Source organism: Malus domestica, chromosome 16 (assembly GCF_042453785.1).
Source record: "Malus domestica chromosome 16, GDT2T_hap1".
NCBI lineage: Eukaryota > Viridiplantae > Streptophyta > Magnoliopsida > Rosales > Rosaceae > Malus > Malus domestica.
Genome location: NC_091676.1, coordinates 10,808,640 through 10,832,874, shown reverse-complemented (window position 1 = coordinate 10,832,874; position 24,235 = coordinate 10,808,640). Strand labels below are relative to the sequence as shown.

General features: G+C 38.0%; 1 protein-coding gene across 34 annotated transcripts; it reads left to right on the top strand.

The window, feature by feature from the left end:
- Positions 1 to 168: 168 nt before the first annotated feature.
- On the top strand, positions 169 to 23,315 carry LOC103417234 (stress-response A/B barrel domain-containing protein HS1-like). 34 transcript variants are annotated; one of them, XM_070815553.1, is made up of 14 exons: positions 169 to 310; positions 419 to 551; positions 978 to 1,101; positions 1,229 to 1,357; positions 1,918 to 1,985; positions 2,480 to 2,641; positions 2,757 to 2,820; positions 3,399 to 3,516; positions 3,773 to 4,003; positions 4,477 to 4,559; positions 5,519 to 5,628; positions 6,178 to 6,262; positions 6,492 to 6,763; positions 6,871 to 7,762. In XM_070815553.1, the coding sequence occupies exons 13-14, from the start codon at positions 6,541 to 6,543 to the stop codon at positions 7,674 to 7,676; spliced, it is 1,029 nt and encodes a 342-aa protein (XP_070671654.1). In that variant the 5' UTR covers positions 169 to 310; positions 419 to 551; positions 978 to 1,101; positions 1,229 to 1,357; positions 1,918 to 1,985; positions 2,480 to 2,641; positions 2,757 to 2,820; positions 3,399 to 3,516; positions 3,773 to 4,003; positions 4,477 to 4,559; positions 5,519 to 5,628; positions 6,178 to 6,262; positions 6,492 to 6,540; the 3' UTR covers positions 7,677 to 7,762. The 34 variants fall into 34 exon arrangements, 27 of the variants coding, with proteins under 27 accessions (XP_070671654.1, XP_070671655.1, XP_070671664.1 ...); XM_070815554.1 differs by lacking the exon at positions 3,773 to 4,003 and adding an exon at positions 2,311 to 2,373; XM_070815563.1 differs by lacking the exons at positions 2,480 to 2,641; positions 6,492 to 6,763; positions 6,871 to 7,762 and adding exons at positions 22,112 to 22,338; positions 23,006 to 23,315.
- Positions 23,316 to 24,235: the final 920 nt, after the last annotated feature.

Below are 24,235 nucleotides of genomic sequence, written 5' to 3'. Positions count from 1 at the left end.
ACAGTGAGATTACGTTTTTGCCCATTGGATGCACGTGTCGACCATCGCTGTGCAACGCCTGCTCCTCCACTTTTCTTCTCCCTTTTTCCCTTCCGTTTCCATTTTCCCACGCGTCGATCATCGCTGGACCTGCTTTCGACTTTTCTTTGCTTTCGCTTCTCTCTCTCTCGCCATTCTCAACTCTAGCTTTCTGTCTCCAAAATGGCGATTTTTCTCGCCCTCCAACCTTCCATCTTTATCTGAGGAATTATCCACAACGGTGCAATTAGATCCGATTCAATTTTTTACCCAGAAACGTTGGCGTTTCCTGGTGAGTTTGACAGCTTTCTCAGTGTGGGTGCTTTAATTTTTTTTTTGGGGTTTTAGATTTGCAGATGGGTTTTATGTTTATGTTTGCTTTTTGTGATTCTGTTTGTAGGCTCGGATCCTCCTCTTCTTCTTCACCCAAACCAGCTGCCCCACCTTCGATTGATACGGACGGAAACACAACGAATTGAGCCGCAACACCAATACTGTAACAATTATAAGAAAAGAGCTCCAAACCCGCAAAGGTATTATGTTTTTTTCTTTTGGTTCTGGGTTTTGAGCTGTTTGGATACTGAGAATAAGTTTTTCATTTTTTTTGTTTCTGGGTTGCCTACAATTAATAGTCAGTACAGTCCGAGCTGCCAAACGGGGCCTAAGGGAATGGGTTTAGCGTGAATTTAAATTCTGGGATATCCCCTTTTTTATTTAGTAGGGGAAAAGGGAATGAGGCAATTGAATGAGCGGTTTATAGTAGCTAAGTACATAAAAGTATATATTTTCTCTGTGTGTGTTTGTATCATTTGTTTTGATTATGATTCCTTCCCTATTTCTGCAATTTTGTGCATTGGGCTTTCTGAGATTTATGATTTGATTTTTTTGGTTAGTTTTTTTTTTTTTTAATGGAATTTGTTGTTTGGTCATTGCACTAATTACAATTGATATACGTGTAGAAGTAGGATTACAAATAAATAGCAGCATGTGAACTAAATACAAAACAGAATCAAGATTGAACTTGATCTGCAGCAGCCGCATCCTCTGAGGAAACCGTGTTGGAACAGAACTGTATTTGTGCAGGTAGGATTATAGTCGGTTTATCATTATTTGTACCCTGTAAGACCAAACTTACAATAAATTCTCTTATAAGCATGGGGAAAGTACCGAAATCCAAGTTTTATTCTCTTACATCTGCCTGTGTTTCCAGATCTTGCAAACGTATTTGAAGTGTTGTTGCCACAACTTCTGCTGTATCCCAATCCTTCTGACGCTTTAAACGGAGAGGCTGCAGCTTTAATGATGCGTTACCAAGCTGCTTATGAACAAAGAGTTAAAGGTATTGATTGCTTTTAAGGTTCATGTCTCCCTGTCATTATGCATCTGTTTTCCATAGTTTTTTACTTAAGTTTCGACTTTAGTGTATTCGTGTCGTGATTAGTGCTAATTACAACATGGATTCTTCAACAGCAATCTTTTGAGTAGTGTTAAGTCTTTTGTTACATTATAGTGCTACTCTTACACCTGCAGATGTCAACTTAAGTGTGTTTGAGTTGAGAACCTTGCATTCTGTTACATTTTGAGAAGTAAACTTAAGTTGACAAAAACAGAATGGTTATCAAATGGGACCTTAATTTCTGCATAAAAATGAGTTATAATGTGCATTATCGAATACTAAGTTATGTATTTTCTTTAGTTGTTTCCTCGAGAGCATTCCAATGCATCACTAAACATGATTATACAAGCAAACATTGTATTGTATTTAACTAATGTTACTAAACTCAAGCAGTAATTGTCATTGGACGTGCGTTCGAGCCTCAGGTTTTCCCAAAATTAGATCGTTTCTAATTACGTTCTGCAATCATGTTGTGTTTGTCTGTTTTTAATTGTTGGTGCAAGCTTGAAGGAGATTGTGAAAAATTAGACTGACTCCTCCAACAAATCTGTCAACCACCTCCTTGCCCAAGGTGCTCCCCCATCTCTCTGTCCTCACTTTGTCTCTAAAATCTTTATCCTTTTCAAATATATTTGTCTAATATTTGAATTTAAAGTTTTGGGTTTTTTTCTATTTTAGGCCAAATAAAAAAAATTAGTTTTGGACTGAGGCATGGTTGTATTAATGGATCCCTAATTCTATAATAAATTCCAGGTTCTCAATCCTGATTTGATTTTGGTGGTTGTAAATTTTTCTACTTATTAATGCTTCAAAAAATAAATATGTGGTTTGATATGTTGAATTATCCATCATGTGGGTTTGGGATTTTGGAAGTAATATTAACTGGAATTAAACAGGTTACTTAAATGGTGGAGGACAGATTAAGCCACTGTGAGAAAGTGAGGTTCCATGTGTTATAGGTGCTAATTTAGTTTTCTGCATTTGCATCTTTCTGATTTTTCCTTATGCTGAGTCCTACAACACTAACTCTGTTATCGAAGTAACGTTTACAATTACCTTGGGCAGTTCTATACTAAACTGAAGGAACATTGGGATATTCATGCTTTGAAGAATTAATTAGTACTATGCGTGATTCACAAACACTCAACCGAGCAAAAAACTTTGCTTTTCAGCAAAATTGGGAAAGCCTAGAACAATGACTATTGGGAAGCTGTGTGATCATTTTAAGTTAATCATTATTTTTTTATCTTAGAATTCTTTTACTCTGTTATATATATATATATATATATATATATATATATGAATATATGAATTTCAATACTGAATGTGTGAACTTCACCAGAAAACTCAAGTACATATCTCGAAAGCTTTTTGTCCAGCCCTGAACATTTGCTTTCCACAAGAAGGTACATCTCTCTCTCTCTCTCTCTCTCTCTCTCTCTCTCTCACACACACACAGCATACATGTTTTCTAAGCTGAAATACACTTCTCAGACAGATGTGATTATTGCATTTAAATTTGCATGTCAGTTGATGGTAAATAATATTCAATTTTCATTGCCTTAGATTCTACTGAGATGCAGTTTTATCATCTATTTATAAAACCCATTTAGTCTCACAATTTTTTTGTGTGGTAAAACATAAACTGAAACATTATGTATATCCAAGATTGAAGAAGAAATTTAAGATAAATTAGATGGACATCCAATACTAGGGGTGATGTTGTCAAGGTTGTAACCATATCAGTAGTTGATTTTATAAATAAAGTGAAATACAAGACTAACCCAACAGGTATCATAAAATAATGTAGAACTACTTTTTTCTCTCTCGGTACTCAAGATATCATTCCTCACTTGGCCAAAAATGATAGATTATCCCTCATGATGTGCTTTCCATGTTTGAATATTTTGTTCATTTAGTGTCAAGTGTTTTCTTTTTGTGTATCAGAATATCTCAGTAACTCATTGTTTTTTCTTTCCTGTAGGTGGTACAATAGTTCTATCCGATGATGGTCGCTATTTTTCAAAGTCAAAGGATGCTGTGGAATTTCAAGATTGAAAACCGCTGGCTTTCAATCTTTTAAAACAAATTACCTTTGTAAGGTATCAAAACTATAATTTTTCTATAGCAAATAAATTTTTTTCCTTCACTATGGTAATTTTGTTTAGATTAATTAATGTTACACTGATACTAACTCAAATTTATACACTGCTATAAGATCAATTTGTAATCCCGCAGCAACGCACGGGCATTACTAGCTAGTATATACTAAAAGAGGAAATGAACTGAAACACTGTTCATAGAGCAGTGTGATACCGATTTTAACCCTGCTTGCTTTGTTTATTTCGTTTGGACCAGTCACGCGCTTCCTGTCTTTTTTCTTCTTTTCTGGACCCTTCTGCTTCGTTTTCTTCAGAACCCTCACTCAGCTTCCCCATCTCTCTTCGATCTCCGCTTCGCGCTCTTCAATCTTTGCTTCGTCATCTCTTCCTCTGTGCTTTCTCCGTGATTTCTTCACCAGCAACTTTGCTCCAGATCTGTCCAATTGAAAAAACCCAGATCATCATCATCTATTCCTCATCACCGCAGGTACCTTCTACACCTATTACATGTCAAAATCTGCTTCGTGGTCTTCTGTGAGTTCTTCGCCCGATTTGGGTGGTAATTTAGTGTTTTGCATATCATGTTTTAAAAATAGGTTTTGTGTTTGAATTTCGTTTTTGTGATTTTGGGGGTTTTGTTTCTAATCGGGGGAGGGTGACTGATCATCTGAAAAAATTGAGGTATATGGTTTTTCTCTTCGAATTCCATAAACATGCATGTATTTTACATCTCCCTTAGAGCTTTTATGTCTCTTCCTTTGATCTGATACATGCCACGGTGTGGTTTGAATCCTATACAATCATAGGAATCCTTTTCTGGATGTATTTTATTGGACTTCGGTAGACAAATGTATCTTTGTTAATCAATCTTATCTCCGTGTGGTGATTCTCTTCGTGTTATTTAAGGCTGCAATTTTTTCCATCTTTGTGATATTAAATTTTTTTTTGTCATGATTCCAGGTTTTTGAAAAAATTCGCCTTCACTGACTAACTAAAAATATTTAAACGCTGTTGCTGATCGGTATAAAGACAAAATAAAAAAGGTAGCATCTCTTGATAGTAGGTTTTGTATCCCATGTCATCCAGGTTAATTATTCCAGCGACCAAATTAAAGTAAAATCCAATATTAATTTAGTCTATCTACCAAAAAACTTTCTGAGGGTTGATTTATTCGTTGTGCTTTTTGTGTTTTTGTTTTTTTTCCTGTTTGGCTGCCCATTGGTGAATGTTGGATTAAAATGTGGTTACAATCTTTTGTAACAGATTAGAAAACAGACTCAAGTTTGGCAATTGCTCAGTTTTATTTACTGAGATTTGAGTGGTTAATTTGGATCAAACTCTAATGATTTTCCTTTGGAACAGTTGTGGTCCTCTGTTAGGATTTTCCTGGCAAAGAGTATAGAGCAAGGGAAGGGAAAAATGAGAGAGACACGGGTTGGAGCATTTTTTTTAATATGGGTTGGGGCTTTTTTTTTAATTGATTTGGGGTTCTGTTTGGGTTTGGGGTTGTGATATTTCTGTGTTTAATTTGGTATTTCATAGTTTGGAGTTGAGCGGTTAATTTTTTGGACCTTATGATCTCATTTGTGATTATCAAGTGCATAATGGTTAATTGTAATTTTCAATTCTTTATGCTGTTAGTGGTTAAAATTAGGGGAATGGCTCCAATTTTGTTAGTCAATTAATTTAATTTTTTGTGTATCTCAAGCTTTTAATTGATTTCCTGCATCATTGCTTAGTACTGAGATTTGAGTGGTTAGCTTTTTTTACCTTATGACCTCATTTGTGATTATCAAGTACATAATGGTTAATTGTAATTTTCAATTCTTTACATTCTTAATGGTTAAAATTAGGGGAATAGCTCCAATTTTGTTGGTCGATAAATTTAATTTTTTGTATATCTCAAGCTTCTAATTGATTTCCTGCATCATTGCTTAGTTTTATTCACTGAGATATGAGTGGTTAATTTCGATCAAACTCTAATGATTTTCCTTTGGAACAGTTGTGGTCCTCTGTTAGGATTTTACTGGCAAACAGTATATTTTGCATTTTGGTTGCTCAGTTTCTCAATCACAGATTTGCAAATAGCTATCGTGGTGCTATTATTTTTGCGTATGTTTTCTGTCAATATTTTCCCTGTTTGATTATGCATTTATGAATGTTGGATTAAAATGTATTTATTTTTGGGAAGAAATCAGATGGCTGGTTAGAGTTTTAGAAACCTTTATGTTTTTTGCCTTTTATGGTAATGAGAAAAAGGAGGAGAACATTGATCTTAATTGTAATTTTCAGTTCTTTACACTGTTAATACTGAAATCTCTGTTTTGTAGACAAATGGTTGACATGTGAACATTTGTAAATGCAGTAAATATGAGGCCCAATAAAAGTGTTTTTTTTCCTTCTCTCTTATATTCATCTGTTTTCAATATCGGATTGGATTTGCATCAAGGGTTTTATTGATTTGATATTATTGATAAAATACTAGAAAACCCACATGAAGTTAAGCACTTTTAGGGGTTTGTTCTGCTTTTGGTTCACTTAATATTCATACCTGTTTATGTTTTTACTTTTTAACTATATGTTTTTAAGTTTTTTTTTGTTCTGTGGTCTATTGCTTGGTAGGACTAAACTTATTATTTTTCTATTTTGTTCAATTCTCAGCTTCAAATTTAGACAGCAGTAGCTGCTACAGTTGAAATCCAATTGCATATCTTATTTCTACGCCTTTGGTTTTATTGGTGGTTAGGTAAGGCTCAAATCTTTCAAATTTGTCTTCGTTTTGGATTGTATGTTTACATAAGGATTTAACATTTTATAGTGTGGTTTCAATCGTAAAAGATTGTCAACTAAGATTTTCTGAAACATTATTGGTATTGGTTTTTGTATGATAGTTTTGAAATGTGACTTTTATGTGTTTGTTTTGGTTGATTGTAGATTACATAGTCAACTATTTAATAATTGACTTTTTTTCCTAGGGTTCTCTGCCCATTATCTGTTGTTTGGAGTTTGAACTTTTTACAAGGCATGTTAAGAAGGTCCAGAGATAGCAAACTGAATAGAATGATACAAGAAGACCACATTGTTGGTTCTTCCAGTGGTATACAAGTTTGTGATAAACCAAGCTTTGAACCTCATAACAAAAGACGAAAAGAAGACCATATTGTTGGTTCTTCCAGTGGCATACAAGTTTGTGATAATCCGAATCAAATTAGTAAAGGTCAAGCCAATTTTCAGAAAAATAAAAAAGGTAAACTATCTTTTTAACTTACACTTTCATTGGGTTGGTTAAGTATTTATGACTATACTACTAATAGATTGACTTTTTTTCCCTCTCTTTTTCACATATTTTTATAGGAAATGTTCAGAAATATGTGGATTTGGGAGACAAGAATTATAAATGCATCTACTGTGGTGCATATTTTTGGATAAAAGAGTCTCTAAAACAGAAGTCAAAGAATAATGAGCCCCTTTATTCTCTTTGTTGCCAACAAGGAAAAGTCAAGCTCCCACGTCCATTGCCTACTCCTCACTTTTTAGAAAATTTGCTTGACCCAACTAAAGGCCAAAAAAGTTTATTGTTTAGAGAGAACATCAGAGCTTATAATTCTATGTTTGCATTCACTTCATTGGGAGCTACAGTTGATCACACAGTTAATAATCAATCAGGTCCTTACATTTTCAAAATTAGTGGTCAAGTACATCATTTAATGGGTTCTTTGTTACCCCCTGATGGTGAATGTCCAAAGTTTGCTCAACTGTATGTTTATGACACTGCTAATGAAATTGGAAATCGTCTTAATGCTGTTAATTGTAAGGAAAGAAATATGAAGCTTGATGAGAATATTGTTGAACGTCTAATCAACATGTTCAATGAATTGAATGAATTGGTTCAAATGTTTCGAACAATTAGAGATAAATTTGAAAACAATTCTCTCCCTTCTTTGAAAATATCTATATTAGGTAGGCGGTTAAATGATGATAAACAATATGGACAACCTACATGTGATGAAATTGCTGGTTTAATTGTGGGTGATATTGGTCAATTTGACTCAAACAGGGATATTGTCATAGAGTTCAAAGATGGTGAACTAAAACTTGTCCTAACTAAAGCACATTATATATATATATATATAAAGGAAAACCTAATGAAAATAATATGAAAACTTCGAGTTTTAACGAAAAGGAAAAAAAAGTGTTGTAAGTGAATAGTAGGATTGACTTTTTAGTGTAAAAATGTGATTTTTCGTTAAAGTGAATAGTATCCGGAGTTTTTCGTTAAAGTTCCCTAAAAAAAAATATATATATATATATATAAACCCTATAGGCTAAAGGATTATTAAAAAATTATTAAAAAAAATCACATTTCTAATAGAAAGTGAATTCTCATGGTTGAATTTTTCAGGTCGACGGGCCGATGGCTCGCTCCAACAACACTGATACAGTGTTAGTTAGAGTGGAGATACGGTGTTAGTTAGAGCGGTAATTTTATTTAAATTCTTCCTTTCCCTCACCAATATGGGACTTTTGTTAGAAATTTTGAGTAGAAATTTTGTTGTCCCACATTGGCCATTACCAAGAGGTTTCCTCACTTTATAAGGCTTTGTCCCTTATAGATAGTGACTAGTCATAGTGCCCGCGCGTTGCTGCGGGTGTCGGTGTATAAAACATGTAAAAAGTTGGACATTAAAGTACAAAACAAGGAGCAAAATTAGTGTCTTCAATATCAAAGTCTGCCAAAATGTTCTTGGATCTTCGACTCATGCTGTAAACCTGGGTACTAAAACAATGTAAATTATTGAAACAATGACAATAAATCTTATCACTTGAATTTCATCTAGGTTTGATCTAGATTTGAACTACATGCTGATGATCTGAATGAAAGAAGGTAATGGTAACAGTAGAAATTGGTTTGAATTTCTAATGTCATGTGTCAGTGGGTTTTAATTTTTTAGACCACTATGCCTATTATATTTGTAGTAAGGAATGAACATTCACATATAACAAAAGGTTCAGGTTTTATCAAGACATTTCAACACAGTTAACTATCCATGCTGAACTTTTAAATTAGTTTCCAAAAAGAAAAGTAACGCCTCGTTTCGAATTTTATTATCTAAATCTTACCCTCAAGCAATTTAAAACTCGAAAAGATGCCCAAACTATAGTGATCCCTTGCAAAAGAAACCGGCAAACAAAGAAAAAAGAACAAACGATGAGCAATAAAACTCACAGACCATAATACACAAAATTCCCTATAACGTAAATTGATAAAGCATTTTACCCAATCCAATTGAATTCCTGATCACAACACATAAGAAAAACTAAAAAACCATTTTATCAAAATAACCATTTAATTTTAAACATTTAAAACCGAAGAGAACCAAACGCGCATATTTGGAAAAAAAATGGAGTGTTTTGAGTATCTAAACCTCACCCGCATCACTTATAAAACGTAGCGGTCCCAATGGAAAGAAAACTTGCAAAATGGCGTCCCAGCACAAACACAACATATTAAACAAACAAATGAAGACAAAAAAAATTAAAAAAACCGACAATGAACGATAAAATTCAGAAATCCCAGGACACAAAATCGCAAACGAAATAAAAATTAGTAATAAAAGTTATGAAAAAACAGACACCACTTGACACCAAATGGCTTGACACCAACAACCCCAAAGGCAAGCAAAATCCCAAACCAGTTAAGAAAAAAATTAAGCGTCCATTCCTTTGTCATATTCTTTTCCCCTGTTTTGCTACCCCTAATCCCAAATGCGTCTTCGATGCTCTTTGTCCCGTTTTTCTCTCACCCTAATATCTCACTTGCAAAATCTTAACGCTGCTACTTTCCCCCGCCAGCAAACCCTCAACACCCTGTAATGCTATGTTCTTCCAAATCTATAACAAAAAAATGCATGCATAAACACGATAGAAATTTCCCAATAATCTCTCTTATCAAATGAATACTCCAAAAGAAATTCAATGGTTGATAACAACCCATTTAAAATTGAACCCAAAAAAATTAAAAGCTTCTGACATTTAAAATTGAACAAAACACAATCCATACATTATAACAAAAACTGCATGCATAAACATGCTAGGAATTCACCAATGCCCACAGCACTGACCAAGACCCACAAAATCAGCCAAAAGATACAATATAGGGGAAAAAAGCTAAATCTGGAAAAGGAAAAAAAAGAAGGGGGCTGCAGATCGAAGAAGCTGAAAAGAAAAGGAAAAAGGGCGTTAAGGGAGTAGCCAAACAGCTTCGAAAGCAATTCGATGTTGATAACAACCCATTTAATTTGAACCCAAGAAGCTTCTACCATTTAAAATTCAACAAAATACAATCTATACAGTCGGAAAAAAAACAGTACCAGATGCGAGATTAGAAGAACTCACCAAAAACAAAAAAATGATTCCATCCAACAAACGATTCAGGAAAAAGAATAAAAATTATATACCTTGTTGATAAAGAGCTTGCAAAGCTGCAGATAAAAACTGGAAAATTCGAGCAACAACTTTTGCTGCAACTAAAAATCAAAGCAGATCAGAAAAGTACACCCAAAGCTTGAAAAAAATTAAATCACACACAATCAGAAAAATAGAAAATTCACCAGTAAACGTTTGATCGTATCCTTAACTTTTCTTGAAATCAAAAATCAAAACACATCAGAGAACCACGCATAAACCACGAAAAAAATATATAATAAAATCCCATGTGGCAAGAAAACCAAATAACTCACCAAAGAACTTTAGATCGCATATCACACAATAATGTTATTGTTAACATCCTCTTCGGTTCTATAAAATCAGAAAAAGAAAATTTGCACAGAAGACCCATTTTGATATTCTTATTTAATTATAAACCCACATCATGTGACATTTTTCAGATGCAGGAAAAAAGAAGAACAAATGAATTCCCACGAATGTAACTCTTAAAAAAAAAAAAATTAATTCTACAACAAAACCCAAAAGCGAGCAACGAAAGTTTCTCACCTTAAGCACAAATGTCTTCCAAAGCTGCAAACAAAAGTTCCAGAAAAATAAAAACCTGAATCCCCTGAAATTCAAAAGAAAACCTGATTATACACCCATATGCAAAACCCGATGGCACAAAAAAAAAAAAACACAAAAAATGAGAAGAGAAACAATTTCAATATAAAATCCATTTACAAATCGAAAATCCATTTCTCAAAACCCACAACACAACCAAACTAAAAAAACTCACGGATTAAAAGTTTCTCCCCAAAAACCCCATCTCTGTCATCAAACGAAAACTCTGAAAGCAAGCCCATTTAAAATTGAACCCAAAAAAATTAAAAGCTTCTAACATCTAAAATTGAATAGAACACAATCCATACAGTTGCATAAAAAAGTAGTAGATGCAAGATTAGAAGAACTCACCGCAAAACCATCCACTTTGGGACCAACAGAGGCGAAGAGAGGAGAGAGCAAACGGCTACGGAAGAAGAGAAGCAAAAGAAATGGGAAAAAAATTGAACCAAAAGCAATGAAAAGGAATCACTGAAGAAAGCAGGAAAGAAAAGGAACCGGACAAAAATGTTGAAGGGCAAAGTTGAAATAACAAAAAAGAAGCAGGGGCATTTTAGTCCGCGCACTGCCCTAGAACAGTAACCAGATGTTTGAGTTTTAGTATATACTAGAAAAATTGCCCGCGCGCTGCTGCGGATTTTGAAATCGTAATGTAGGACATGGATGAATAATTTCAACAGAAAGACACATAAATTGTGAATCATGGGATGTCTTAACAAATCATATTCAAACAACATCCTTAGAATAAGATTTGACAGTGCATTGAAGACAGCAGAGTATGAAACCATCACAAAAATTTCACCATTCCAAAACATACACTTGGAAGTATGGAAAAAAGTTTACAAAATGAAACGCAGATATGACTACAACAGTCGGTCAACGCTTTGCGAAAGAAAACTTCAGCTACAAAGAAGAATTAAACACAACAAATTAGCAGCCAGCAAAGCAAAATAATGTCATCCACAACATTGGCAGTGTCTTGTTAAAAAGTTACATGACAAAGAATGAAGGTTCCCATCCAGTTCCACAAATGTTCCTTTCTCAGCAAGGAAATAGAAACCATAAAAAGAATACCGAAGAATGATGTGGAGCCTTTATTTCTTACTCGGCTGGTTCCATATTGTTTGAGCAATAGTAGTTCACTGGGAAATGAATAATGATAAAAAAATAAAAAAAATCTGTGCAAATAGTTTAGCCTAAATCCAAATTCCAAAAATCCATAAAACACTAAAACCAAAAAATACACATCAAACACCACAGAAATTAGAGAATCCACAAACAATTGAGGTCTAACTCTCTGTTTCAAAGAGGAGAAAGTCCAAAAATAAGGATATCCCCTTGATTAAGCCTTGAATAAAAAAACAGGGTGTATAATGATATACCTCAAAATGTCAAGGAACCAACTTCGCCCTCCAATGATATAAATTCCTAAAATTCCCAAACATAGTAAATCCATTAGCAATTCTCAAACATGCTCAATTTTGACAGAAGAAACCCTTGTAAAAAATTTCCTTTTATTTTTCACTGAAGAAAGAATTACTTCTATACTTTGTAGTAATCAATTGCTCTCAGACAAACACATACAAATTAGGATGTTCAAAGAGTTGTTATTACAATGAGCTATAATCCATATAGACACCACAAATTAGGATGCTCAAAGAGTTGTTATTTCTGGCAGGCATCACATCATTTTTTTACACTCAGCTATAATCCATATGGACACAGATATCGCAAGAAACCATCCCTTTCATTTCTGTATATTCAAGTAATTGTGCTACGGCCACAATTAAAAGGAATTAAATTGTAAACAAACACACCACACTGAATGATTAAGTAAGCAAGCAGATCTCAATTAGGAGGCATGCACCAAGATTTTTTTGGCATCACCAAGTTTCTTCTTATGCAGCCTTGGGTGTGTGTTTGCTAGATCAAACCCAAATAGGAAATTACTAAGTCAACTAACTAAGAAAATGAGTATATAATGCTTTTGAGTAAATACCAAAATGTTTAAGATAATAACCAAATGGTAAAACCATAGTTAGCCAAGTCTTTTGAAGAATATAGTTACATCTGGACTTATGAATTTGACGGTTTGAACCACACATTGAAAGGTCTTGTTTCTTATCAAAATAGATCCCTCTTAAGAAATGGACTTATATATGCACTAAATTTGAATACTAATTAGGAGATAAACCCACAAATTCATAATCAATCAAGTTACCAAGGTCCTAAATTCCTAATCACCAAAAATCACACTGATCAAATTAATTAGTTTCAGCAACCCAAAAATAACTTTTTAAGAAATTACAAACTTTGACAGAAAGAATCCTAAGAAAATTAGCAGTATACACAAACCCAAAACATAATTTAGTTTAATCACACATCAAGCCTCATCAAAAAGAGAAAATACAGCAGTATAAACCATAACAGAAGCTTGGAAATGGAAAAAAAGAACGTGCAGTTAGGTTTCTTCAGAAGCAATGAGAGAAAGAAATGGCAGAAAGGAACCAAGAGAGAGGGAAAATACAATCTATCAATCCCTAAATTATAAGAACAGAGGCCGAACAGTGAAATAACAAATGAAAAAAATTTCTTACATTCAACTAACACAAAAAGAGTTACTCTTGAGCTTACAATTACGATTGTTGCTTGACCGAGATCATTCAGCTCAATCTCCTCCCTTCATCTGTTTCTTACGCTTTCTCTGTTAATCTCTCAAACCTGAAAGGAATAACAATATCAATACAAACACGGTCAAACATAGCCACAGAAGCCAAACACCAACAACCTCTCACATCCTCCACCCAAAAACACACAGAAAGAAAAAGGAAGAAGAATGTACGTGTTTTCTCCTCTTTTCTTTTCCTCCTCAAAGTCACCATGTTTCTTCGCTTTTGAGCCACCTCTTTCCCATCAATGTGTACCTGAGTGAGAAAGAATGTATAAAATACCTGGAACGCAAACAGAAATAAAATATAAAATGAAAGATCTTAATTATGAAGGCCTATTATTCACCACAATAAAGTTTTGTTAAATGAAAGTAAATTCCATTAATTTGTCATGAATTTCATATCACGTTCATCATCCATTCATGCAATAAAACCTCATGGCCAGCACTCCTAAGTGCTTAGGATAAGTACACACGTAAGATTAGACTCCTTACCAATGAAAAATATATCATCTGTAAAAAGAGCTTGTCTGATGCTAAGTGCTAATTAACTACATTAATCATGCTTGTTAAAATGATCTCTCACCATTTAATTAATGGGACCATTGTTTTCTCACAAATTTTACTCATGGTGCATGCTTACAACCTCTCCAAAAATTTAAGAGGGGTAATAATAGATCTTGGTTTAGTTGAAGAGCAAAATGCTCCCTTAACTGGCAAAAGTGTGTTAAACGATGTGGTAAATCTCATACCTCCAAGGGTTGAATGCAAGAACACTTTTATTAAAAAGGCAAGGGAATCCTACTTGACTATAATTACCAATAATCAAAAGCAACTACAACCAAGAGGTACTTCTCCTCCTTTTTAAAAGTGGGTATACATATCAACTTGTTATGGGACAGGAATAAATAGGAAGATAATTGCTATCTATACCTAGCATCACGATTTGATGGAAATTAATTGACTGGTAAATAAATTACTCTAAATTGATCAACAATAGAATTGTATTCACTCATTCAGAAACTTATCTCAAATTAGGGTCCCGATGGTATAAGATATTTCCTAAAATAATTGGAGAGGGACTAAATTCAAAGCTGAAAAAGAAGAAACTTTTGGGGAAAAGTGACTGGAAAACAAAATGATAAATCAGCTAAGCAAAAAGTAGTTACATTTCTTCTTCAGGTTCATTCTTCAGCGCGTTTTTGGCTGTACACTGGAAGGCATCATCTACATGGCAGCCCTGTTTTGCAGAAGTCTCAAAGTATGTTTCCCTTGGAAGCATACCAGGCCTTTGCTTTCTTATCAGACACCTACACCTAAAAGAGTATAACCACATGCTTACACTAAAAGAGAGAAACGACTGATGCAGAAACGTCCTAGAACAACAACGTAGAACCTCGAGAATCTAGATAACTTACCGCTCCACTATTTCCACCATTTGATGACAATTTGATGTTTAGGCCAGTCCATCTGACCCAGAGAGACGAAGCTCCGAGTTACAGAAATGGAGGCCAGGTTTGTGCGGTTTGGGTTTTCGGAAGCAGGAGCCGACACTATTGCAGAGATCGGCTAGAGTTGGTGGTGTGGCTGCTAGGGTTTCACTTTGAGAAAGGGAAATGAAGGCGTGTGTTACTGTCTCTCTCAATCTCTCAATCTCTCAATCACTCAATCACCGACACCAACCCTTGATTTGAGGAGAAAAAATCAACCCTAACCCCTTTTTTGGCAGCCTCACTCCTCCATGTCTCTTTCCCTCCCTGCCATCCCACGCCTATCTCCCTCTCTGCATGTGCAGCCCTTGCCTTCTGAAAATGGCAGAAACGTAAATAATGCAAAATCAAGGGCCCATCTCACAACAAAACTGGCAAAACTGTAAATATACGAAATCTGTTCAGAGACAATATTACCCTCCTAATTTTTAATAATTACCCTCCAACTCAAGCACAAATATGATGGTATTGGTGTAAATAAAACAAAATCAAGTGACAAACATTTGACTGTAGCTAAGCTACAGTCAAATCCCTCCTCAATTTTAGAATAGATAATTGGAGTAATGGACCATGGAGAATGAAATTGGGCTCAACCTTGGGGTTGGGCTTTAGGGTGTACTTGACATGCCCCGATCCTGATGTCAAAGGGACATTAGGATGGCCACGTGTTGGCTGACACCTGAGGGTAACGCAAGCCATTTAATGAATGCATATGCTAAGAACATGTAAAACATGTGTATAAATTTCGTGCGTGACTACGCAAAGTAATACTCAAATATACGTCTTACAAAATACCATAATAATAATCAACTGTCAACAATGAATCTAATGATAATGCATGACATGTTCAGAGCATACAACTAATCCAGAGTACAAGCGAAAGATAAAATAGAGAAGAGCTATTACAATAGATGTCAAAGTAGAGAGGATGATATGATGTCACTGGTAGGGGAAAACCTCGTATCTCGGATCGTACGCCTTGTTCCTATGTCCTGAGGGGGCGTAAAACAAACATGAGTGAACCAAGTTGATTATATATATATATATATATATATATAATACTGAAACTGTTATCAACATACTAACCCCCAAAGTTTTATGAAAACTAATAGCATAATATGTGATAGGTTTCTCTAAAAACCCTAGCATGCCATAAAACCTTTCATAAAACATATATCGTATAGTGTGCTAAATAGTGGTATCATAATCGACTCGCAGGCCCTTGCATCACCCAACTCGGCCAGTCCTATTTTCACTATGATTTTGAACCCAGTCCTTTATCGATCTGGATTCACTTCCGTGTTATTACTCGCCGAGACTCCTTATTGCACCAGGATTCGACTACTCATCTCACAGCATGACTCAACCGACCTAGGTCTTGGAAGCCCACAAACTAAACGATTCATGGTAACCCTTTCGTAAGGCCTTCCAGGCTGAAAATGATTCCATACTCGGCCCAAACTAATATTTTGGGCCCAAACATTTCCCCCTCGCTTCTGAGGTCTTCGGCCTGAATACTCTGGTCGAGCTTCGACCTTGAAGAAGCGAAACTAACCCTAGAAATCCAAATACTCTATTTCCAAGACGCATTAATGGAGCACGATTGCATGTTCTTGATTCTGCCAACTGATCCACCACGTGGCATCTTTCAAATCGACTTCCTCCTAATAATGACACTCAAAGCGTGCGGCTTACTAAACTGTTTCATTATGCCAATCTTATTGCTGAACTCAGACACGCCACCTTGATCCACGAATCATCCAACATCGTGCAGACGCCAAAATGTCCTTTCATCATAAATCCTGCCGTCACACACAATCGTGCGCCCCAAAATACGAAATCCTCGGTTCTTTCAACCAGATTCCCTGAATGTTCATAATGATTAGCGAATCCTCCGGCCGATTTCACCCCCTATTTTGAATTTCAAACGATTGACCTTCTCCTTCCTACTAGTCTATAAATACTGAAATTCTCTCATTTGTACTCTACGCTTTCAACTTTCCGCCATTACTCTCCAGAAAATCTTCTTTCTCCAGGTCTTCGTCTTCACCCTAATCCAAACGATTCTTCTCTTTTCCTACCTTCAAACCTCTCACGATGGCTTCCTTCATCTCCAAGCTTTCGAAATAATGTGACCAATGCCAGAAAATTATTGATCGAAGTTCAATCAAGACCATACGCTTTGAAAATGATATGAGCACCACTCACCAAATTCTTGGTCCCCTTTTCAAAGCGGCAGCGCCACCAACTTTCACCAGACTTCTCCAAGAACACTGACTGTCATCCTTGCTTCAAGGATTTGAATGGTCGAAGTGGGATTTGGCAAGGCCTCAAGGCTTTTGGCCCTCGACCACTACCACCTGGGCAGCCTGGGTTGTACGAATAGAGAAACTCTTCGACGAGCAATGGAAAGCCCTAGGCATCTACGACGCCATTCTCCTCTCATCTATGGACGTCGTCCTCGACAAAGAGCTTCTCCTAGCAGCCTTATGCTTCTGGTGTTCGGCCACCAACACCATGGTCCTCCCTCTCGGTCCCATTGGTCCCACCATTCTTGATATCACCGCCATTTTAGGGACTTCAGCATCTGGAATCCCCATCGATGTTGCCCTCTCTAGGTACCCGTCGAACCTTGACCTGAAGACGCTCTTCGACAAACAAGCCCTTGAGACTTTGAGCGGTGAGGGTCAAACACCCTCGAAAGAAGACGTTCAAAAGCTTCACAAGAACTTCTTCAACTACAACACCCTTTATCTCTATTTTGCCGGCCAAGGAGAAGAGGCTCTGCGAGAAAGGGAACACGAGGCTTTCCTCTTCTATTGGTACAACAAATATATCTGTTGTACCAAATCTAACAAATGCTTGGTCGAGAACATGCCAATGGCCGAAGCCCTGGCTAGTGGTCACACTCTGTCACTTAGGTCAAACATTCTCGCCCATCTCTTCTGCTGCTTGGCCGAGACGACCCTTCACAAGATCAGCCCGTACCAGAACGGTCACCTCTGGGTCTTTCAACTCTGGTTGCAAGTTTACTTCGCCTCTCTTCGGCCAACAATCATTGATTTCTCGCCAACGGAAGTGCTTGGACCTCAGCTAGCTTCCCGACCAACACCCCCTTACCAAGCCGAAGAGGTATTTAGATACTTTTTCGCCCTCGACGACCTTTCTAACGACGAGTTCTTGATATGTCGTCGTCGAGAATACCCTTCATCAATCAAGCTTCCTACATCAGTGTGGGGTGCGGACGAAGATGCCGACCTTCATCAGTCCTGGGGGTCATTCGTACTCATCTGCGACTTACCTCTCGGCTGTGATGGTCGCCGAGCAGGCTGGGAAGTGTACCATCCTAACTTCCTTGCTCGACAGCTTAGCTACCTCCAAGGTTACCCGGTCCCCCTTCTCTCCTCACGAACCGTCCTAAGCCGTGGACGCGAACCTGGTTCCTCAGATAAGGAATGCAATATCGCCAAGAGGGAGTTCCAAGAGCAATGCCAAAATTTCTGCCTTCGACCGATCACTCCAGAAACACTCAGCACCAATACTTTCTGCGAGTGGTGGGAAGACTACACCCATAACTTTTTCAGCACACCGGTCGAAGACGTTCTGAACAAGATCTTCGGTGATTGACCTACAAAGGCCTCTGCCCCTCAATCCCAAGGTAATGGTTTATTTCCATCTTCTTCCTTCATCTTTTGAACGCTACTGATTTGCTTTCACTTTCTCAGGTAGTCGGTCGCTGAAAAAGGGCGAAGTGGTCGCTGCAGCTGCAACTGAGAAAAAATCGACCCTCTCCAAGAAGGCTAAGACCACCGCACAGGCCTTGCTAAGCAAACGTCCTCGCCAAGAATTCGAAACGACTATCGACCCCCCTCGACCTGCCAAACGGGTCAAGAAACTAACGAAGAAGGGAGAGCGGCCTCGCCAAGAAGCTGAGACGACTATCGACCCTCCTCCTCGACCTGCCAAACGGGTCAAGTCACTGGCGAAGAAAGGAGAACGGGAAATTCATGTTATCTCCAGCCAGACCACGGGGACAACGACTCCTAGTGTCTCCCCTTCTGCCCCCGTTGTCCTTGCTTCGACAGAAAAACGGCCCCTTCCAGCCAAGGATACCACCCTAATACGGCCTGTTTCCAAAGTTGTTAAAGCAGCCGTCGCTCCATCGGTCGATGTGCATGTAGCTTCGGGGCCAGTCGCTGCACCTTTCTTGGAAGAGGCGATCCCTTCGGCTGAACAAACCCGTCCCAAAAATCCAAAGCAAACAGCGGTCGTTCTAGGAGAAAGTGATGGGAGTGACGAACTTCCCTTGGTGAGTCACCTCCAACCACGCGATCAAACTCCTCATGTGCCCGAAACGGTTGTCCAAGTCGGTCCTTCAGCGGCCGACCGTGGAAAACGACCTGCCGTGGATCCAGAGGCAACGGTAGAAACGCCTGTTCGCCCACTGGACCAGGACGAGGTGGTTATACGGGTCGGCCTTTCTGCAGCCGACGGTGGAAAACAACCCGCCGTAGAGCCGGAAGCGTCAGTCGAAACGCCAATTCACCCGCAGGACGAGGACCTCAACATTCCTTCCCAAGAAGCAACTTCGGCCTTCGTAAGTACCCATACTGCTTCTCTCTTGGTTACTTTTCTGCCTTAGAATTCTAAACGAGGAAGATACCTAATGTCAGGTGCTTACCCATTCTTTTCATCGAAAATTCTACGCGCTGAAGGGTGTTATCTATATTTCTTGGCCGCCTCAATGGCCATCGAACGTAGATAACCTTCATCGGTCGCGTGAACTGAGAAGCAGTCTAAGACACTGGGCTCGGCCATTAAGTTCTTTAGGTTCGAGCAATGAACCTGAAGATGTGGCCGAAGTCTCCTCTCGGCAGGTTTAAAACAAACCTTCTTGCTATGTTGTTTCGTGATGTCCTTAAACCTAAACTGATTTCTTGTGTGCAGCCTTCATGGGAAGTCGAGTTCAAGGCTTTCTTGTCCAGCACTACTGGAGCGGCTAGCCCTTCGGCCACTACAACTGAACTTGCCAATTCAACTGCTCTGGTTCAGGTGCAAGAATTCATGTTGTACACATAATCATATTGTACACATAATCATGGCTTTGAAATCACCCCTAGCCAAGAGGGGTTTAGCCACTCATGTTCACAACAAAACGAAAGAAAATGAATTTAAACATTGGAAACAAAAGAAAGAAAACACCTAAATGCTCCAACGATCCAAGTTGACAGCAAGCACGTCCAAGCACTTTCCTTTCCTTCCTTTGCTACGGCACAAGGTATTGGTGAGTGTTTGAAGGTTTGTTTGTATGGAGGAATGGATGTGATGATGAATGGATGTGTTTGGATGAAGGTTATGTTGAAATGGGAGTGAATGATCTAACAAAATATGACTTAAATTTATGTTACACACTTCCTTTTATAGAGGAAGTGCAAGGCAATGGAGGGTGACATGGAGTGTGTGTGCAATGATTCAAGGGTGAAAGTGAAGTAATGATGCAAAGCATGGGGGGTAAAATGGAGTGGTGTTGAAATGATTCAAAGGTGAAAGTGAAGTAATGATGCAAAGCATGGGGGGTAAAATGGAGTGGTGTTGTGATGATTTAGGAAAGATTAAACCGAAATAGGAAACCTTGGCTTAACTTTCCTACTTCAACTAGGAATCCTCATCTTTAGGTCTTCAATTTCGTCAATTCCTTTAGTTCCAAGCATGTGATATTTATTCCAAGCCCAAAATTGCTCCAAAAAGCTCCAAAATGCACTTATTTGCTTCATTAATCCTTTGGACCTATAAACACACGAAAATGGCTTAAAGTACATGAATGACTAAGACTAACAACATAATTGCAAGAAAATAAGCTAACTAAATCGCATAAATATGCTCCTATCATTGGTCCTACACCGGTGTTCGGAAATGCATCCTCAAATGCAGATGGGGATGAAGATGGATCTCCTACCATTCAAGAAACAGGGGTAGAAAATCCGTCTCCTGGTGAAGGTTCCATACCTAGGGCTACGGGACGAAACAAGATCCAAAAATTAAAGGAAAAGGGCAAGGCAAAGGATGATTACGCCTTTCAATAGGAAATGGCAGCCTCATTCAGATTAATGGCGGAGCAAAATGTCATTGCCACAGAAGAAAGGAACCGTAGGCACGAAGAACGGGCAAAACAAATACAAGAAGAGATGGATGATAGGAACATGCAAAAAAACACTTCGGATTACACTCCAATGAGTAAGACATATTTTGATAGGAAAAAGAGGGAAATTATAGCCCGACTGGAGTTGTTTAGATCTGACTATACTCCTACAATGGTGGATGATGATGATGATGATGATGATGATTATAGTCTTTAAATTTAAGTTGTTGTAGTCTTTAATATTTACGTTGTAGTATTTAAATTTAAATTGTTGTAGTCTTTAAATTGAAATAATAAATTATGCTTGGCATATGGCTCTTTAGCCCCCTCGGTTGGAGATTTTTTTGTCACAGGGCTATGTTTGGCATATGGCCCTTTGGCCCCCTTGGTTGGAGATAGTATAAAATATGACATGGCACTGTTTATTAAAATACAATTTCTTTGAGGGCTATAGAGCTAAAGAGAGTCCTCTGACCCTCTTTCGGTTAGAGATGGCCTAAGAAGATCGTGTAGTCAAGTGGTGGACTTAGAAATTTTTCTCTGGTGGAGCCAATGAAACAATGTCAAGTCTGTACCTAAAGGGCACCTGTTTGGCCTCCTTAAGTTTCACTGAACTAGATTGGCTTACTAGTCCAGTGTTTGGTGTGAGCGGGTCGGAATTTAATAGGACTAAGTCGGCCTCGTGCCGACTAGCAAGGCACCCCAAAACGTTTGGGATTGCTAGTCCCATCTCTGAACTTGTGTTGTGTGCACACAATGTCGTCTGCAAAGCATGCCTCTCTGCAACTCCATTTGCCTCCATGCCCAGATCGTAAACCCAGATTTGAAACTCAGCCTACCCATGCCTAGATCCGAAACTAAAAAGCAAAACAAAAATAACAATCCCAATAAAAATTCTTCCTCTTCTCATAAAATTTAGAGGCGCGAGGAAACAGAGGCGGCAAACTTAGTCCTTGAAGCTAGTCTAGTCCGAGATAATACGGTGCAACAAACACACCCAAATAGTATTAGGCCTTTACCTCAAAAAGGGAAAAAAAAAAAAAGATTAGGCCTAATTAGATCATTAACGAACCCGGTCAATGTCTTACTTATTAGTAAAATAAAGTTCCTATTGAAATCAATCAAACATTGTCATATCATTTAATGAATAAAGTTTAGTGTATGAAGGCTCTTAAATTATTAAGTTGATGCCTTTATTATACTATACAAGCAAACAAAAACAAAATATTTTTTATTTTTTATTTGAAGGCGACAAAAGAAAGTTAAAATATAGCAGGAATGGTGAGTTGAAGAAGGATTAGACCAAAACAGATGACCAGAGAAGTTTGAGAGATGGAGGAAGCAAAGGGAGGAGAGTTAAAGAATATTCTGATGGCAAAGTTCAAAGAAGGAACATCAGAGAGCCAGATCGAGCAGCTCATCGAATCTTTTGCCAACCTGGTCAACCTCGTTGAGCCCATGAAGTCCTTCCACTGGTACACAATACCTCCTCCTCCCTAATCTCTTTCTTAATTCTTTTCCACGGAAAGAGATCATCTCCGGATCTCTTCCTTCAAAGCCTGCAAATCAAACGATCCGGACTCTTGAACTTTGATCCAGCGATCCGGACTCTTGAACTTTGATCCAACGATCCTTGAAATCCGAGCCCATGAAAGTTATAATAATTTTTTGCCGTTTGATCAAATTTCAAGAGTCCGGATCATTTGATCTGGGCTTTGGAGGAAAACATCTGGAGAAGATCTCTTTCCCTTTTACCCAATTATAAAGAGTGAAAGAATGAATGAATATGATTCTCATTGGTCTATTTACTACGTGAAAAAAAAAAATAATAATAATAATTAAGTGGAGGTCTCGCATACCTTCACATATCTGAAGAAAAAAAATTAAGGTATGTGATTATCGAGGAGGGATTGTTTATCTCATATCTAATCCTTCGTATCTTTGCTCCTTCCAATACGTAACAATGTTATATTTTTTATTTTTGTTTTTAAGACTAAGTTGTAGACTTTTAACAACAAATACGAAATTGTCATATCATTCAACAAACCAAATATTGTGTAATACGTTAGTGTCTGATGTGATCTATTTGCAGAGATTTTATAAATATTTTGAACTTTTTAACCGTTAGAATGTTTTAATCAGGGGAAAGGAGCTGAGCATTGAAAAGGAGGAGGAAGGTTACATTCATGTCTTTGAGACCACCTTTGAGAGTGTGGAGGGGATGGCAGAGTATGCAGTTCATCCTGCCCACCATGATTTTGCCAAGCTGTTCCTTCCCAATTTGGAGAAAATGTGTTCCATCGGGTACCGTTTGGTACGCAGACGGGACGGAACGGGACAGGACGGAACGGGACGGGATGGAACGGAACAAAGATTTCGTGTCATGTTTGGTACTAGCAAGATGGAACAGAACGGAACGGGATTAAATGACTAACTTACCCTTTTTATTTGACTCTCCCTCTCTCTCCCGTTTCTCTGCTTTCTCTTCTTCCATACGTTTCGTGTTCTTCGCATGCCCAGATTGATCCCAGTACAAATCAATCTCAGTAAATCAAACCCATAAAAATCAATCTACAGAAGATCTGAATCTCGAAAGTTCGTATTCAAACAACCATTTTTACTGTAAAACTTACAAAATTAAACTAAAAAAAGTGAAATTGAACAAAATGCCCAACGACATAAAAGAGCAAATGGGGGCAATCCTGCTCTGCAATGTGCACAAGAAGAAGTTAGGGTTATGAAATCGTAGAAATTGGGAATTGAAATCGACGAGGGAGGGGTAGAGTTGCACGAGTTTCTTGAGGTTTTGGGCGATGTCTTGGTGGACAATTGCCTGGTCTAGGGTTTTGGGTCGGTACTTGTCTACCCACAACACCATCTTCTTCAGTCTTCACTGCCGTCAACGGATCTTGATTGGTACCGCCTCGGCGAGGAGGTCGGAGCGTCGAAGAAGAAGGTGGAGCGCGGAGGTGACGGCGCCAGAGAAGAAGGTTGAGCGCGGAGGTGACGGCGCCGGAGAAGAAGGTAGAGCGCGAAGGGACTGAACCGGAAGCCATGGTTTGGGTTCAGATGGGTTTGCTGGGATCGAATTCGAAGAGAGGGAGGCTACGGGAGAGAGAGGAAGGGTAGACAGTGGAATTAATGAAAAAGATGAGAGGTATTGTTGTCCAAAAAATTATAAATTTGTGTTCCACGGGATGGAACAACCCGTTCCAGGGGGGGTATGTGGAACCAAAATTTAACCCATTTTCGTTCCGTGGGACAGGCGTTCTACACAATTTAAGCGCACCAAACATGGGACGAAACAGATCCGTCCCACTCTGTTCCGTCCCGTCCCACGTACCAAACGCACCCTCGCAGGACCAGATCAGC